At 38.8% G+C, this 18990-nt stretch overlaps 3 protein-coding genes across 4 annotated transcripts; 2 read left to right on the top strand and 1 right to left on the bottom strand.

Moving 5' to 3' along the window:
- The first annotated feature begins 1454 nt into the window (after nucleotides 1–1454).
- On the top strand, nucleotides 1455–4899 carry si:ch211-139g16.8 (immunoglobulin superfamily member 6). The gene is made up of 6 exons (XM_034142695.1): nucleotides 1455–1540; nucleotides 1732–2049; nucleotides 2134–2231; nucleotides 2324–2371; nucleotides 2618–2740; nucleotides 2853–4899. Exons 1-6 carry the CDS (start codon nucleotides 1489–1491, stop codon nucleotides 2904–2906), a joined length of 693 nt encoding a protein of 230 aa, XP_033998586.1. The 5' UTR covers nucleotides 1455–1488; the 3' UTR covers nucleotides 2907–4899.
- Nucleotides 3207–9505, bottom strand: mfsd13al (major facilitator superfamily domain containing 13a-like). The gene is made up of 7 exons (XM_034142692.1): nucleotides 9009–9505; nucleotides 8117–8431; nucleotides 7597–8016; nucleotides 6773–6927; nucleotides 6592–6675; nucleotides 6259–6402; nucleotides 3207–5420 (listed from the first exon to the last, which is right to left on the bottom strand). Exons 1-7 carry the CDS (start codon nucleotides 9207–9209, stop codon nucleotides 5279–5281), a joined length of 1461 nt encoding a protein of 486 aa, XP_033998583.1. The 5' UTR covers nucleotides 9210–9505; the 3' UTR covers nucleotides 3207–5278.
- Nucleotides 9506–9820: 315 nt separating this feature from the next.
- Nucleotides 9821–18085, top strand: cdr2a (cerebellar degeneration-related protein 2a). Of its 2 annotated transcripts, none has more exons than XM_034142693.1 (7): nucleotides 9821–10040; nucleotides 11522–11634; nucleotides 13245–13393; nucleotides 13491–13667; nucleotides 14987–15301; nucleotides 15648–15918; nucleotides 16592–18085. In XM_034142693.1, the coding sequence occupies exons 1-7, from the start codon at nucleotides 9962–9964 to the stop codon at nucleotides 16853–16855; spliced, it is 1368 nt and encodes a 455-aa protein (XP_033998584.1). In that variant the 5' UTR covers nucleotides 9821–9961; the 3' UTR covers nucleotides 16856–18085. The 2 variants fall into 2 exon arrangements, with proteins under 2 accessions (XP_033998584.1, XP_033998585.1); XM_034142694.1 differs by having other exon boundaries at nucleotides 15648–15941; nucleotides 16592–16674.
- The last annotated feature ends 905 nt before the right edge of the window (nucleotides 18086–18990 follow it).

The raw sequence follows: 18990 nt of genomic DNA on the forward strand, positions 1-18990 counted from the left end.
GCATGAGGATTACTGCTACTTTTGGTACCCAAACTATTATTTTATGCATATACTTTTGAATTCAGGACTTTTACTTGTAGCTGATACTTTTAAGCTGTAGTATTTTTGTATTTTGCTGCTGTTTGCATTTCTCATGATGCACAATCCTGATAAAGTATATCAATGTTTTGTCATATTATTTCCTAATGCTCTGATTGTTCCCTGTTTGGTTACTCTGCATGGATTTTTGCTGCTGCTGTATATACCCTACACACATCAGAGCTTTACAATGCAAGATCTGCTCCCCAGTCATTAAGTCTCCTATAGGCTCCTGAGGCCCCCTTAAAATCCCAAGTGCACTGTTTTTTTTATGTTGTAATCAACAAAACAACTGCACGATAAGGTTCTTAAAACCCTTATGTTGTGTTCGGGTCTCCCGTGACACGTTTCAAGTTTTAAAAAAAAGTGTATAATTTGGTGTTCGGTTCTGGGGATACCCAGCAGCATTGTTGTGGGTGACTCGGGTTCAAATTTGTCCCAATCAAGATTACTCTTTTACTTTAGACACCCCAGCCCCACCCTCTTCATCCACCACTGTAACAATAAAAAAAAATTGCAACATGCACCTGGTCTCCCATCCCTCGGCCCCCCTCCCCCCACGGGAACTCCACCTTTCTCAACGAATATGTAGCCTACACTAACACTTGAACCTGAACACACACATGCACGCACACATACGCACGCATGCACACAAGCACGTACACACACACATACACACATACAAACACACTTCATCTTGTGGGGGTGTGGCATGAACAACATTGTCCAACAAACTATATTGTGAATCTATATGGGTCAATTTTGACCCGCGAACACCATGAACGGTAACAGCTTTCGAACACAACACAAGGTTTAAGCTGGATCTGACTCCATTTACTAATATTAACGAATCTCTTAAAGCCGACTTTGTTGAGGACCATTGGCAGTAACTTTGAATGATACCATAGGCTGACAGTGTTTTTAGTGAACAGCACACAGTCTCAGTGGGTTCACCCTTCTCTACGTTTTATGTTGATTTCAAAACATCTCTAGACTATAACCACACATCAGACATTTCCCTTTATTAGATTGCTGCATTGCTTATATGCACAGAGGTAACAGTACACTTCTTCAGACAATGTTGTTCATATTAGGCAATGACAGTCTGATGTGTCTTCCTGTTTATACAGACAAGAAAAATATTTTAGCATATTTCTGACCATAGATTTACATCTAAATCCTAAGCATTAAATCTATTTGCACTTGATATTACAGATGCCATAGTTATCATGACATGATTTTACACACTGAAATGCATGTTTATACAAATCCATAGTAACCATTCAGCTGCAGAGGACAGGGGGATAAATAGGAACTAAGTGTTGAGGAAGTGCAATATACCTACTTCCCATGTTGTCACCCAGCAAGAGAGGCAAGGAATAATGAAATCATTCACAGACTGTCACAGACATGGACCGCTTGTTTTGTTTCTCGCTCTTGCTCTCATACCTGCCAGTAACAGGTAAGATGTCTTTGTTTTGTATTTATCAGCTTTATTTACATCAGTCCTTGGCAATAATCTATTCAGGAATTTCATTTTTACCAGATGTATGCAAACATTACTTCTGTTCAACAATAGCTGCTTTCTCTGAAACATTTCTGGATAGGAGATACTGAATGTTATATCTGTTAAATGTCTGTTTTTTAATCTAGAGAGTATGGAGGGCTGCTTATCCCAGCCAAACAAGATGATCTGGCGGAAAACAGGGCAGACTGTTTTTCTCAAATGCCTCAGTTCAAATTGCTTAACCAAGGAGGGCTTGCAGTTTGAGTGGTTTGCTTTCAAGGAAAACGTCCATCTTCCTCTCAACGTGAGTAAGAATCCTCACAAGTACAGCCTGGACAAAGCCTCTTTAAACATCAAGTCACTTCACACAAATGAGAGCGGGATCTACTACTGTGCAGTATTTTCTGGATACACAGCAAAGGGCACATCGTATGTAGCGTTGGGTACCACTCTTGTGGTGACGGGTAAGTGTCTGATTTTAAAGGTACAGATGTTTGAATGTGTTGATGTAGATGAATTGGGATTAACAACCTTTGTGTTGTTCTCAGAATACATTAGTCCACTAGTGAGGCACATTCTTCTTTGGTTGTCATTTGCCCTCTTGGCCATCTACAGCTTGGCAATAGTGACACTTATTCTAAAGAAGGTAAGTTACTGAAACACATTTATTTGTAATGTTATGTATTGTTAAGATGTTACAGAGTTCATGAGAAATGTACCTGTTCCTCTCTGTTCCAGTGTGGCTGCAAAACGAGCGTCTGCAGAAAGAGGGGGGAAACAGATAAGGTTGTAAATATTTTTTTTAAATCTGATTTCTGTTTTAATATTCGTTTCACATGTTTACTAAACTGGGAAAAACCAACAGAGGCAAAAAGAGGAACAGGAACCAAGGCTTGTGTAAATTACTGTCCAGTCAAGGCTCTTACATTACCACATACTGTATGACTAGGCAGCCTTTCACCAGCTTTTCTTAACAACACAAAACAAAAGCAATCTCCAAATATCTCTGTTTAATAACATATTTCTTCTCAGACTCCCGGAGAGAAACATTCTTTTAAAAGAACACACTTCCGGGATGTCCTGCAAGAGATGTACAGCAAAAGGAATTTGGAGAAAGGCATTAAAGCTGAGAACAAAAAACCTTCTCAAGCTGAGGTAAATCTTGTTGCAGTATGTTTAGTCAACAGAAAAATTGAGTAAGCATGAGCCTTCTGCAAAGCTTGTGTCAAAGCATGTTTGTAATTCATAGACTTCAATTGTTTTGCAGGCTCCAGGCACCGAGTTCAACGGCTCAACTGATGACATCTATCAAAACGTCTAAGTGTCATTGATGTAAATGACCTCCAACATCCAGACTGAGAGGAAATTCCACAGCCGTTAGATACCTGGCACAGGATGCCGTGAAGAGACACAGGAAATTAACAAATCAAAGGCTGTAAGTTAGTCGAGTGCTTGTTCGCCTTTTCTCACGAAGGGAAACACAACAACCACAACGAAGATCCTCAGTTTTTCAGTTTCAGCAGTGATAGAACAATTGTAATTCCTTTTAAAATCACACTAGTGTTTACCTTGTGAAAAGAAACAAAAGAAAACCCAAACCAATTCAGAAATGAGGCACATCTTTTTAGTTCATCAATTTAATTTCTTCCATACAAGTTGTTTGATAGAAAAATAAATAGTGAATTGCATTTTCAGAAACAGAGAATAGAAAGTGTCACATTTTCAGGAAACAACTACCACATCGTTCACTAATGAAAGTAAAAATCTGAACTGTGCAACAAGTCTGCAAGAAGACAATGTAATTTCCCTTTTTCAACAATTAAGGTAAAAACAAACTAGTTTCAACATTCTGGGAAAAAAGTTTTTACAAGATTGCTCATTCAAAAATGTAATGACATAAAGGGAACATTGCCGATGACTTGCATACAGTCCTTGGCAATACAAGGAATGCAATATTGTCAGTATAGACAATGTTGCATTAACAAGGCAAACGTTTTGTATTGTTTAGTATTTGCTAAAAAAAAAAAAGACGTTTAAATTACAAAAACCTCTAATATGCAATCATTTTAAAATCTGATATGTTTGTGCTTCATCATATTCGGTACAATACCTTATATTTATTTCCTGCAAATGCCCATAGAAACGTTTCTGCCAGTTAACATTAGAAACTACTTCATAAAGTCAAGTTGGATGTTTACATACACAATGTTATACATTCAAAGCTGTGATATGCACTCTTTAACTTATACAACAATCACACATATACAGAAATGACAAATAGCTCAAAACAAGGCTGCCAGACTAGCTCTCCACTGTTCGAAGCGCACTCATATTGGAGTTATGCATAGAAACCTATCATGGCTTCCGGTTGAGAAACGTCTGCAATCTCGTGTTATCACTTTTAAAAAAAAAATCCAATTTAGCAAAAAACCATTGTATTTTTATGATCAAATAGTTTACACAAGAGACGAGCATGACCATAAGACTAGACAAGCTACATCAGGCCATCTACTGGCACCTAAACCCAGGACAAATCTTATGAAATCTTCTGTGACTTATAGAGCAATCAAGGAATGGAACTCATTGCCGAACTACCTTGCTGAAATAGAGTCCAGAGCCTCTTTCAAGAAGAGATTGAAGGGCCATCTACTAATGACCAAGTACCCTTGTGAACTGTGAACCCTCATTTAATTGTATCTCATGCCTTGTACTGGTGGGTGTCTTGTGCACTCATCCTTGGCTGATATTGAAAGTGGATGAGATTGTTGATGATGTTGGAGATTGTTGATGATATTGGTGATGTTGTTAACGTTGTTAATGATGTCAGGACTTATGTCTTGAATGTTGTTATTGTATTATTGTTGTATTATTGTTGTATTGTTTTAAGTGTCGCACCCCAGGAAGAGTAGCTTTTGTCAAGAGCAAAAGCTAATGGGGATCCTAAATAAACATAAAACACATCATGCCTTCTATCTCTTTAAGCTCAAAGGTATGAGCCATGCTGTGATTACATCACATTTTTTTTACTGAGTATAAGTACTGATTATATAGTGAAGATAATTAGAAGGCACAAAAACCCTTGCTTTGCTTTTGGTGCGGGAATCCAATTCCAATTGTTTCTTGTTGGACTATAATAACGAGTGAAATAAAAATTGCCCATGTTTACAGCAAAGAAGATGGTGTCGACTGCACTGCAGCTACTTATGTGTTATGTCTTATGTTATATTTGTTTGTAGTATTTGCATGACATGTGTTTTTATTTTGTATTTGGAACAGTGTACGTCTTGGATTGCTAGAATAAAGTAAAAAAAAGATTTGGACAATTACTATTATCATTAAAAGGAAGAAATATAATTCTTATTTCCCCTGCCAGTACAGTATGTCTCTCTTTTCCTTTAATGACTTTCTGATTAGCATTACAATTCTACAATGTTTGGTCAAGTTATCCAGAAAGTGTTTGAAAGGTTATATTTTCACTTCTTCAAATATAATTATTATTTACAGTGTATCTCCTTGGTGTCACCTGTCAGCAAACAGGTGCTTTTACACCACTGATGCTTTACAGTGGTGAATTTAGTACATGTTCAGTAAAAACCTGAATTCTCTCAAATATAATCTCATTATCACATAGCACAAAAAAAGATGTTCCCCAAATTCCAGCTGGTGAAAGATCAACCGTCTTAGATATTGAAGTTAATTATCGAGGTACTTTGTGTCCACCGTGTGACTGCTGCGGATGGAAAACAGCCTCCAGGAAAGGACTTGCAGCGCAGCGACACACAGGGGCACCAGACACACCAAGTAGAACATGACGTTCCGGAGGCTCCCCCAGGCACTGCAAACAGACACAAAGGGAGTCTATGTTTAAATTATTTTACAACGCATCACCATTTGACTTGTTGCACAATGTTATAATAATGAAACTGAAAGTGTAACAACCTGAACACGTTAGGCAGATTGTTTAAAGTGTATTCCAGAGATGATGTTTCTTCTAAAGCAAATTAAAAACCTATCTTTTTCATTTGGATTAACGTTCAATTGTCACCAGTATCATTGTCCATGTTTTAATGTATTTTTATTCTGTTTTGCTTTTATTTTGCATTTTTAAATTTTCTTTTTTAAATTGTTTTATTTTAACATATTATCACTGTAGATGTTTTTACATTATTTTAATATTGTTGTTGTGTTTTCTGTAAAGCACTTTGGGCTGCTTTGTGCATGAAAGGTGCTATACAAATACAGTTTATTATTATTAAATGTGTTTAAATAAAGTGAATGTCAAATCTTCTTTGAGCATTTTTTACACAGGCCTGTTTTTAATTAGATTTGTGTGCTAACTTTTTCAGCCCATATCCAACATATCCGAAATATCTCTTAATCTATGAAACAATGTAACTGAAATAAAAGGACATCTCAGAATAAACTACATTTAGTAGTGGTATGTGATTTCTGTACAAGCGTTTCACTTAAACCAAAAGTTATCACAATGAAATGTTGGTAGTTCTTCTTTTTTAACAGCTCTTATAATATCAGTTTTCACAGATTGTTGGTTTTCTCAAGTTAAGGAGAGCAAATAAATATTACTGAATAAAAACTACTGTACATCAAATCTTAACAGTTTTAGTTTAGACTTGTTCTGATCTATAAACTGAGAAGCAAGAACGTCTCCATACCTTGGATTTGAACCCGTTTCTGCTTCCTTCAGCTGTTCATATCCAAACTGGTTGAGGATAGTCAGCACGATCATTGGGGCTAGAGACTGAGCCGGCTTAGTGAACAGAGCGTTCGTCCCAAACACCATGGAGGAGAGAGGGGAACTGTTGATGAGGGAAAACACGTTATAATATTATATCACCAGTCAAATAACAGGAACATGTTTAATTATAACTTGGCTTCAGTAGAAAACATCTTGGCAATGGTAACAAGACAATGTATTTTTGTCAGATGAAATTCTGTGTATTCATATGTGAAAAGTGGAAGTTTGCTGATAATCATCTGTATTTTACCTGCGCTTGTACTTCTGCATGTCTTTGTCAATGATGTCAGCCAAAGGTAAGCCAAAGAGACTGAAGGCTGCTTGGATTATGACCCTGCACGAAAGACAAGAAGAGAGTGAAGGTTAAATTCTATCAAGTTGTAGTGATAATGTAAAACAAAACAATGAAAGATGTAAGTTTAACCTCTTACATATTAACAGTGAGGAAAAATGCCAGGATGTAATAGTGCTGAGGACCGAGTGCGAGCATGATAGCCGACATTCCAGATTGCATGTAGAAGGTGTAGAGGATGATCCTGTAGTAGCCGAGGCTGTGGAGCAGACTCTGACAGCTTAATACTAACAGCTGGGAAGGAGACAAGGAGTCAGGAACAACACATAAACATAAAGGCATAGCATACTATATTTTTAAAGTAGTAAATAAACACTTTCTTGTTGGTGCATTTGGTGCTGCAGCCGAGCTCAGTTTAAATGTGGACTTCCAAAAAGTAAGGGCTGCACAATATATATTGGGCTGATAATGGGATATTTACATTATTGGGTATTTTTCTTATGGTTTAAGTTAGAGCCAAAAATAATTGGCTGATATAATAAAGAAACATTGCATTCATTGACTTTAAAAGGTGCTGCATCTACGCACTCTGATACAGTAGGGGGCAGTATGCACCTTTAAAGTTGGTTTTGGAGTTTTTGTATACATCACAACAAATAAGAAGTATATTTGTTTGTTTTTGCCGTGTTAACAATAGAGACAGTGATATTTTGTTGAGTCTGAGCAATGCAATATCAAATCTTCCAACTACACCTTTGCCTTTTTTACATTCTGATGTGCCATAACTACAGGTTTCCTTTTTTTATTAAATGTTGAATGATAGTTTAGCAGCCATAGGAATGTTATTGGTATTGCCTGAAAATATCCATTACGTGCATTCCAATTGTTTTAACGGAGTTGTAATTAATAGTCAGCATTGTCATTCGAGACGACAGGACAAAAGGACACAAACAAAGACAGTACCTGTGGACACATGAATCCCGCTCCGTACATGATGCTCTTGGCAAGTGATGGAAGCACATCTGGAGGGATCAGGTGCTCAGTAAAGATCATGGTAAAGTTATTAAAGAAAGCTAACACGAACACCTGAAAGAAGTTCATGAACACAAAAATCTGGAAGTCCCTGTTGCTCAGAATTTGCCATGTCAAAGATTTCAACATGGAGAAGGAAACTGCGGATTGATGGGAAGTCTGGTCAGCAGATCCCCCTGAATCTGATACTTGGTCGAAGCGGCTCTCGCTGTTGAAGCCTGTGTAGAGCATGCAGCCACAGCTCAGGATAGCGATCAGAACTGAGAAGGCTTGGAAGGATGCAAAGTCCTCCATGTTTTTGGAAAGAACACCACAGAAGAGGACACTTGAGGAACCAATGAGAGAAGCCACCTGGAAAATAAAAGGTATAAGATGGTATCAGAGAGGTATGAGAAGCATGGACTTTTTCACTGATGAAAAAAGTGTTACAGTATGTATTAAAAGTCCTTACCTGGTTGTACTTCACAAGTCTTATTCGGCTCTGATGGTGCCCCGAAATCTCTGCAAACAACGCACATTGTGCCAGCAGCACAAAAGTCAGCATGGCGTCAAAAGCACACAGCGACACTGTCAAGTGCACGCCGCTCAGCCAGTCCCCGGGGGCGTACGTCTGCCATGGGAACCAGGCTAGAAGAAAAGCCAGTGAGTAGAGGGGAGCCCCGTACAGGATGGAGAGACGTCGCTGAGAGCAGCACGGCACCCTGGAGTTATCTTGCAGGTATCCAAACAGAGGGTCGTTGATCGCATTCCACACCATGTACACCACCTGGGAAGATAGGAGTCATATTGAAACATATTGAGAGGATTTGCTGCTTTCTCCATTTCACATGACTATCTCGTAAGCATTTCGGTCATGTGTGTACGTGCATCTGAAAGCTAATCTTGCAATTTCCCCAAGGGACAAGGAAATGTTCCTGTTTGTACTTGCATTCCTAATTAAAGCAAATTGTGGTTTGTATCAATTGAATCATACGTCAAAGCAGTGTTTTTGTAAGGCCAGAAACACCTTGTTGAGTTCTTGACTGTAATATTGAGTGAACTTTTTAGCAGTAAATTGAGTGAGTATCTTTAGGTTTTGGACAGTTGGCTGAAAGAAATAAGCAATATGGAGACATCAACCCACACTCTGGGAAATGTTAAGCATATTTTACTTCTGCCAGATATCCCATTAACTAAACAATTAGTTATCAGTGATCAAAATAATTAGGTAACAGACCTAATTCTTTGTGTGGACCATATTACTGTTGACTACTAGCAGTGTTATTGTATTTATTATGATCTATTATAACATTGATAGACATTTGCATACAAAGAACAGCAATACGTCAAAATGAAATACTCACTTGTGATTGGTGGAATGCTCCCTCTGATATCTTGTACTTATTGAGAAAGAGTTTGACATAGTAGAAGCTGAATATGTTGTTTATCATGCCAGACCCCAGTGTAGTCATGGCATAAGCCACAGCTGCAGGATTGAGCCCCAAATATATCAGGAGACGAAGTACATTCGCTTTTCCGGAAGCAGGTTTCCCCTCCATGGCCATGGCAGCTCAAATGGTAACAACCAAGTTCTCTGCAGGTTTAAGCAGCTGGAGCAAAGAAAGGTTGTCGCTTTTAACAACTATGTTACGCTGTTATTTAGCATTTCTACAAAGTAGCCTACTGCTAATAGCAAAGATAGTAGGTTGGTCAATAATTCCACAGCAAAAAAATCGTTCGGTACTAAGCTTCCTGTTCTTCCAAGTGTCACATTTTCATTTAAACAATGTTTCTTCCCGTAAGTAAATGTTTCCTAAATGTCACATTAGGAACAGCTCGATAGTCAACAGTCCGTCGGACACATTTCTCTCTACGGAGCAAGGCGGGGCTTCTAGACAACTAAACATGTGATTGGCCATAAGTGTTGTTCTCCAATTTGCTGCTTCGTGATTCGTCGTTAGAAAATGTCTGTTAACGTAAACAGGAACAACGATTTTTAAACGTGTTAAACAGTAATTAAATGTATTTTCTCTACAAATTTAGATTATGAATTGTATAGAAAGTCATTTTTAATATTGGGTTATAATTTTAGAAAATGTATTAAATTAATTATGTGGTTTATCTGCCACCTGCCGGATGCTGGGGCGTATTTGCCACGTTGCTGTAGACAACAGACAGAACGCCTTTACACACGCCGGGAGGATGTCACTTTACTTTTGTCCGCTCACAGGGGTGGACCGAGAACAACTTCAAGCCGCTGAACCTGTGTGTCAGGTTTCTGTCAGCTGGAGCCGCTAACAGCCCCGCGGCTATAACAATGCTCAGTGACGTGATTTTGGAGGAAGAGTTTGACAAGAATGGAGAGGCTTGGTACGACCCGCAGGACCTGGAACATGGTAAGAGCTGCTCGGCTCTGCGGTCGCACCCTAAACTCTGTCTGACTTTGTGGGCTGATGTAATTACTGCATGGACAGTTGTATACAGACAGCAGGATAATATGACTGATTTATTGCCACATCTTGTCTGGTACAAAAGTAATAAGAGATACAAACTTTTATTCTGCTTGATTGGTGGTCATATGAGATTTCTCTAAACTGATGGGACTAGCAAGAAGGCTCACAGATGATGAAGTCTATAGTCTGTTCTTGTGACTAAATCATCACACTGGTCATGAGGTGAAAGCTGGTTCCCTGAGGCTGTCACAGGCCCTTTGTTGGTTACCTTTTGCTCATCATGCATGTTGTTTGTGCTACTGACAAGTCTACAAAGTTGGGTTTAGATTAAAATATGTTTAAAGATCTATAGACATAAGATACTTTATTAATGCTTGATTAAAAAACTTTACTCTCTAATATGTGATGTATGGCTACCTATTTACTAGATTGTGCTTGCATTACATAATGGATTTGTTTTTTTAATTGACATATTCACAGGTATGTTACAATACAGTGATTTGAATATTTAAAAGAAATATATATAGGCAGATGGGTTATTTTGAGTGTATTAAAAGTGGTCGATTGACAACAAATATATTTTGTTGTATGTCAATATATTGTAATAGTAATTTTTCAAAGCAAAGACTGTTAACAACCACTGGTTTTAGATTCTTAATTGGGGGATTTGATGCTTCCATTTGGCATACACGACGTAATAAAAAGTAAATATGTTTGTTTTGGCCTATGTCAGATGAATTGTCACTAAAGGTAGTTGATTGTTGCAGCTGAAATGAATCACTTTTATAACAAAATGATAAATGACCAGATCAAGGACCAAGTAGGCAGTCTGTCCTCAACCTGAAAGCAGATACAGAGGCAGCTTGTTACACAGGGAGATGGCAGCAGGAAGGAAAGGTTTCCTGCTGCATTCCACAGTGGGGCTGAATCGGATTTATTGTTTGTAGATATCAGAAGGATAAGCGTTTCTGCAGCAGCATCCTCTCCACCAACAACTCTAAGGACTTCATTGTAGGGCTCAAGGTTGTTGTTGTAACCACATGACAGATCGAGTAAAAAAATCCCAGGGCATACACTGCTGATTGCCAGCAACATGTTTGGTGTCATCGCATTGTTATTGGAGAGTTCCACATAAAACATGCTTCCCTTCTCTTCAGGGGACTAGTCAACATGTCTCTGGACAAGGGCCAGAATTTAAGATCATTTTGTGGGAGAAATGTTGACAAGGAGATCCCAAGGCATGCCTTAGATTCCTCTGTGATTGGCCATGCCAGATACTTAACAGTGTGAGACAATGAGGTGTGGGTGTGTATGTGTGTGTGTGTGTTTACCCGTCACACAAGTCTAGTTCTATTTGTTGCCTGTGTTTGGGCATTGAAAGTGTCCTGTATCTTGTGTTTACATGTTCTCCCGTGCTTTGACAGATCTCCACTTGGCAGCGGAGCTTGGGAAAACTCTCCTGGAGAGGAACCATGAGCTGGAGCAGGCCCTGCAGCAGATGTACTCCACCAACCAGGAGCAGCTGCTGGAGATAGAGGTGATACATGTTAGGAAGGAACTAATCAGACTTCATGAAGCTCAAGCTGAACTAAACTCTCTCTAAGGACAGTATGTGAGCAATGCATATCCATGTCATGCAAAAATATGCGTATATGTACAGTATATCCTCCAAAGGGGGATTTATCGAGAAAAGTCCATGTCAAGGGTTTTAAAAGCTCTTTCACTGCAGGGGAGGGATCGTGGTGAATGTCCCTCAACTTTAAATCGGATGAAGTAAAGGCTTATGTAATTCTGAACAGACCTATTGAGCCCTTAGTAAAGCCCTCTTGGCAGGATGCTGTTTACGTAATTATATGAACATTTCAAACAGCTTATTTGCCACCTTTCACCTTTTACTTAGTAAGACAGCATCAAATAAAAAATGAAGGAAGTATTACAAAAGTCACGAAAAATACAATGTGTCATAATGTAGTGGGATAAAAGTCTACATTGTTCAAATAACCAACATCCTAATTACAAAATCACTTTTTGGTGTTCATCTGTCAACGTCTCTGTTGGTAATTTCAATCTATTTTAATAAAGCAGAGTATAGATTGTGCTTCATTTGTAGGTTTTCAGGTTAAGATTATATATGAACGCAATGGGACCTTACATTTCAGTGCTCAGACATTTCATTTTGGCACATGCAGACAGTGCTTATCTATTTGAGTTTGAGGACATGGCATTCAGCAGGTGAAAGAAGATAAGAGCCTTAATTTGTTTATGGCAGTTGGATCTGTTGGCTTAAGGATTTTTTGAAGTCGATATGATAATCGCCATACGTCTGTCTGACCTTCATCCTCTTGCAGTGTGATACAGGGCTGTGCTGCTGCATGGTTGCATTGTTTTCTATCAAAGTCATTTAGTTAAAAGACGATAAAGGGCTATTGCAGGAACATCTTCATAGATAATGAGTGCATTCTTATCCACCATGCAAAAAAGCTCAAACATTTCCCTCTTAACAGGCAGCTCTTTGCGTCTAAGAAGCCTTTGTCTGGTTGGTAATAAAATGTATTGACCTGGGAAATAAAACCAAATATAAAAGCGTGTAAAATATGCTACCTCCATCTTTTTTTTTTATGGGTTATACTATGTGATAAGTCAATCATCAGAAATCTGCCACATAATTGTTAAAATATATTAACAGTTTAAGTAATTTTCTTTTTGCAAATATGTACGTTTTCAGCCTCTTAATAAGGAGATTTCATGCTTTTGGAATTTCAAACCAAGACATTGAAAGACATTTGAAACACTGGAAACAACATTTTTCACTGTAATCTCACATGTTATTGAGCAAATGATTAATCAAAAGATGAATGGACAGATAATAAATAATGAAAATTATCATATTCCTAATTGGAATCAACAAATCTATGAATACATCCGTAGAGCTTGACCAACAAGCCTGGGGCCCAAAGTAGCCTTTTTTTTGTTATGTCTTATTTTGTTTTTTCAACAGCTCAAACATCAAATATTCAGTTTGCATTTATACAAAGCAGAAGAAAACAAATTGATTTAAACATGATATGAATTGAAGACACAATTGTTACAAACCTCAAAAACACAAATCAATCTAAGTCTTTGTCCTTTCCCTCTCTTGTTCTCCAGCACCTGACCAAGCAGGTGGAGCTGCTGCGTCAGATGAACGATCAGCACGCCAGAGTGTACGAGCAGCTGGACGTGGCTGCCCGGGATCTGGAGCATGACAACCGCAGGCTGGTGACGGACAGCCGCCTGGCCCAGCGGAAGATCCACAGGTACCACATCAGTTATCTGTGAATTTGGCTTTTAAATTATACTTATATATTTGGTTAAGTGCAGTGCCACGATCTCCTTTCTCCTGCCTCTCTCCAGTCTAACAGAGACCGTTGAGGGGATTCAGACGTACATGGAGAGCCTGCAGACTCAGGTGGAGGAGTTGAAGACGGCTCAGGTGGAGCGGGTCAAGAGAGAGCAGGCAGAGCAGCGCCGCAGCCTGGGAGCACAGAGTGTGTCCTGTCTCAAAGAGCTGTACGACTTACACCACGACAGGTATTTCATGTCTGGGGTGATGCGTTTCGTTACACATGTTCTGCTAGACAGTGCTAATGGCAGATATCACAGAATGAGACCGAATGAGAACATTCTTTGTAGATCTGTTGTGGGATAAAGTCACAGTTAGTGATGTACCCAATAGTTTGAAGCTTCAAATTCCAAAGCAACATATGTTGGATGTTTATTCATTACATTAAATGCGGTGTTTGTGCACAAATGCAGATAAAGAAAAGCTTCAAACATATAATTATTACTTTCATATTTGTAGAATCAGATTTTGATGGTGCCGAAGTAGGAATCCTATTTCCAAAAGCTTCAGTCATAACAATTACAATTAATTAAAAAAAGTTAGATTTGATCATTTCCAAAATGTCCTTTTTCATCTTTCAAATACTCTGCGGCAATCCCTATTGTTGGGGTTAAGACCAAACCAACATTTGTTCAATGCTGTCACACTTGCCGCACACAAAGGAAGGCAAATACATGTATTAACAGGCAAGTTTAGCGTCAATCTACCAACACCAATAATAATATTTATATAACCACAATGTCAAAAAAGTTTACCCTCTTCTTTTAGGTGGATTAAAATATGATGACAGACATTCAAACACCTCTATTGAAGGTTTGAATGTGAAGATAATGTTAATGACATTCAGTACAACTCTAGTTGGAGTAGTTACTGTGGGCATTTGGACAGTTAACTTTATTACAGTGAAAACTACTCCGATATATCTGCTTGATGTTTTTTTCTTGCACCTTTACATGAGAAGTGAAGGTTTAGTGCATCTGAATAGTCTGTTGTCTGATCATCTCTTACCCTCAGTGCGCTGCTGACTCAGCTGCTTGGATGCTGACTGGACACCTACAGGTCACACAGAGCCGGACCAGACCTCCTTCTTTAGACATAATCTAATGAGGAGGACATTAACCCTCCCCCATTGTCAGGATTATTCTAATACACACAGACAACTGTTGCTTTAGCTCTCTACGTGGCATGCCACTTGTTTGATGTGCAGAGTTGTCATTTATAAGGTTAACAAAATAACTGTTGACATCATTCGGTTTCATGTTTGCAGAAAATGGAAGCACCCAAGGGCGTAGTTTCTGTTTCATTGTCAAAGTAATGCAGTAGGTAGTGTAGGAAACAGCATATTATAATTAAGTATAGTATATTGACTTGTGAGTATATCCAACATTAGAGTGCTTTCTTTTCGAAAAAGCACTCTAATGCATCTTTTCATGTAATGCAGTCTCAATGTTTTTAAGTGTTTTATGTCTGAATGTGCTTTTATTAACACTTCCGTATCTTTGCTCAGGCATCTACCCCACGATGATCTGCGTGTGGAAGGACTCTGGTCACCGCAGGGCTCTTTCCATGACAGACACAGACGGCAGGACCCGGAGGAGGAGCATGCATCTCTGCAGCGCTCCGTTCAGACCCTCCAGAGCCAGATATCTGCGGAGCGGAGCCGCAGGGAGGCTGCAGAGCGGGAGAGCGAGTTGACCTCCAGCGAGAACAGAGACCTGGAAGATCGGCTGGCCATGCTGTCCGGCTGCCCAGCCAGGCAGAGGGAGCTGGAGACTGAGGTGGAGCAGCTGAGGCTCCTCTGGCGAGCTGAATGTGCCAACAGGTAGGCTTGTAAAACTATTTTGAATGCAACTTTATGATTGAGATTTGGGGATACAACATTTGATACCATGCTTCCCACAGGCCAACGACATGATAGTGAAATTAAGGGGGAAAAATTAACAAACAAAAACCTTAAACAGAAGTAAATTCTCTGATATAAGATAAGATAAGATGGACCTGTATTAATCCCCGTGGGGTAATTCAGTTGTTTAAACAGCAACAGGATAAAATTGAAATGATATACAGTTAAGTAACTTTTAAAATAAGAAATGAATTAAACATATATACATGTTTGGGTCAGTCTGATATACCTGACTTATTCCTACTTGTCCCCTCCGCTCTCTCAGTGCCAGAAGACCGTACCAGCTGCTGCTTCCTGACACAATGTTCTTTGCCTCCGAAGAAAGACAGGATGAGAGGGACGAGAAAGTAGAAAAGGACGAGGAGCAGAGGAGAAACTTCAGGCAGAGGTCTAACAGTGACAGCGTTCTGAAAACGACAAACCCAGCTGACCTTCGCCGTGATCACGAGCGGCTGTGTGTAAGGCGAGCCGAGGCGGTGAAACAGAGGGGCATCTCTCTGCTCAACGAGGTGGATGCACAATACAGCGCACTGCAGGTGGCGTATGCATAGCATCTCTGGTACAATAGACGCATCAAAAATATTCAGAAGAAAAAGTATTATTGTTGTTGAATTTCTCAATATTTGTTCGAACAATGCTTCTCTTAAAGGTCACCTATTATGCAAAATCCACTTTTTCATGTCTTTTATACATATGTATGTGTCCCCTCTGTGTAAAGAGATTCTGAAAGTTTCAGGAATACAGATTCACTCTCTTTTTGTCCTGATCCATTTATATAAAAAACCTGTTTGTAAATGAGCTGATTAGATTTTGGCCACTTTATGATGTCATAATGTTTTTTTTTGGCTTGTGTAACCATTACCTAATAACCAACAAAGGTAACCCCCGCCCACCTTATCACCTGAATCTCCTATAATATCTCTCAGAGGGGCGTGGGGAGTGGCTCCTTATTTTCATCTAAAGTAACAGACAGAGAATCAGCACTTTTGAAACAGGGCTGAAACAGAGGGGATTATGGGATGCTGCTACAATGATCTGTTTGGTGTTTCGAGCCAAACACTTCAGAGACATGTTTTGTATATATCTGAGACCTATAATATATTGATGAAAAACAGTATAATAGGGGACCTTTAACTTTTAAAGAAGTCTGTACATAGCATTGAAAAGAAAATGTGTGGACTTCCCTGAAAATATGTGTTTGTCGTCCAGGTGAAATATGACGAGCTGCTGCGGCGGTGTCAGCGGGCGGACGGGCCCAGCCATAAATCCGTCCAGACGTCCATTACTCCGTGTGCGAGCGGCCGAACCTTCCGCCGCCGCTCATCTCTTCTGTCTGATATGACAGACGGTCAGCAGCCAGAGTACAAGGCTCTCTTCAAGGAGATCTTCACCCGCATTCAAAGAACCAAAGAGGACCTCAGCGACAACATACATCCAGTCGAGGACAACGACGCTCAGGGCTCTGCCAGATGATTCTGTTTGTGTCTTTTCAAAGTGTTTGGCAAAGGAGAAACCTGCAGGCTGCTTTGCTATCAAAATATCAGAGGATGCAATATCCTTGACAAGGTGCTCTCCGATTATATAATGACATTTTGATACACCTTGCTTTTGTAAGTCAGCACTGTTCCTTTTATTGCGTCCTTATCGAACAAATGAAGTGTTATAAAACGTGTTATTTAAGCAGCTAAGCAAGAATTATTGTATGGAGATATATTTATAGTTGAATAATTTGTACCATCAGCTTGTATTACCTCCAACAGTATTCAGTGTTTATGTAATGAGGACACTGTAATCACTTGGTGCTTGGGAGAGAAATGCTCACGTATAATATTGTTGTATTCGGTGTTGACCTACGACTTATGTAAACAGAAAAGTTGGAATGTTGTAATAGGATGAAAAACTGTAGTTATGTATTTACTAAAGACTCAGGAGTTTATAATATTAGCTTAACAGCTAATGTGAGGTGGTTATGCAAGTTGCCGAAAGTTTATTCGTAGAGGGTCATCGGCATGTCAACAGAGAAATATAAGTGGACACTGGAAAACAGTTTTGACTAGTTTGTGCTTTCTGTTCCGTGTCTGCACAGCTTCTTACGATTGTCTCCATGCCAGTAGGACACATAACAGCTTTGCACTTTTTATTTCTCAATCAAATGTTTTCTTTTTATTTATTGTTTTTTGAACTAACATTCAATTTCTATTTATTTTCTTTGTTGTTGAATAAGCAAAGCAGATTAGTCAGCTGAGAGTGAAAGTAATTGTACACTGAGGTGCTTATTTTTTGGATGTACATATCTGACACAGAGGAAAACGTAAAAAACCTTTGCCTCAAGTTGTCGGAATATTTCTTCTGACTAGGACATTTCCTGATCTTAATATAGAACCAATTGTGTTGATCAGGTAACCATAAACAACAGAAAGATGTTTATTAAATATTATTTATTTTTTACTGTGGCTCTTTTGGCCTGAAATGAGCTTCAAGAGATCATTTATATTTTGATGAAAAATGTATTTGACATGTCTTCCTTTGCAGTTCAAAATGGTGTTAAAGTAATTGTACTTTTAATTGTCCTTGTGATGTGATGCTCATGTGGAAAAGGTTGCTTAATGGACAATCCTGTTGTACTAAAATACAGTATAGTATGGCATTTAGCAATATGCTTCTTAGAAACTGTGAAACTTATTATTAAAAACATTAACACAAGTGCTCTGTCACAATGTCTAAAACACCAACTCTGGCATCATCAGTGCGTGCATCTGAGTGCTGAATTGTGGGTGCGGTAGGTGCGGTAGCATAAGAGATAGCATCACTACATAGTTTGTATGTGCAGAGAGGTTTCCACCTGTCTTCCCTCAGTGTGTTGTAGAAACGATCAAAACACTACAGCAGTGTAGCATTTTCTCTCAGTGCACCTGCTCTTCTGAACTTCCATCCCCCAGCATCCAGCTAACAATTAATGGGGCTTTGTCTCTTTTTCATAATTAGGTTTTGCATAACTGTGATTTCCGCACACTGCTTTCAAATCCAATAAACCTCAAAACAAGGGGATTGCATACCTCACTTGCCTTAAGGGGACAGATCTTGGCAAGACCATAAGTATATAAGCACAAATCTTTAAACGGCATTAGCGAAGCAATAAGCAAAGGTCTTTTTTTTTAATGAAATTATAGTACCCTTATGTTCCGCTATTGAAATCAAAGGAAGTTTTAACCACAAGGAAAAGATCACCAAAATTATGCAAAAGCATTTTAATTTTTAAGTGTTGTAGTATAATCAACAAGAAAACATCAATGTATGAAGTGTTTTTGGTAGCACTTCAGTTTAGTTATTAAATAACAAATATTAAGCAAAATACCCTCAAATGTACTCCCCTACTGATTATATGTCCAGTAGGGGAAGTGTTAGAAGATGTATAAAGTGATTTTGGTAGGACTTTACTTTATAACAGGGAAGTTATTTAATATTGCATTGCAGATTTAAGTTGTCGGCTCGTTTTGATAGAGATTAGGTTGAAGCTCCTTGTATACCTAACTTTGGTTGTTTAGAGACGTCGTTTTAAGAACGTTTTGTTTTTGATCAATGCATTGCATCTGTTAGTAACTTTCTAA

Source organism: Trematomus bernacchii, unplaced genomic scaffold (genome assembly GCF_902827165.1).
Source record: "Trematomus bernacchii unplaced genomic scaffold, fTreBer1.1, whole genome shotgun sequence".
Classification (NCBI taxonomy): Eukaryota; Metazoa; Chordata; class Actinopteri; order Perciformes; family Nototheniidae; genus Trematomus; species Trematomus bernacchii.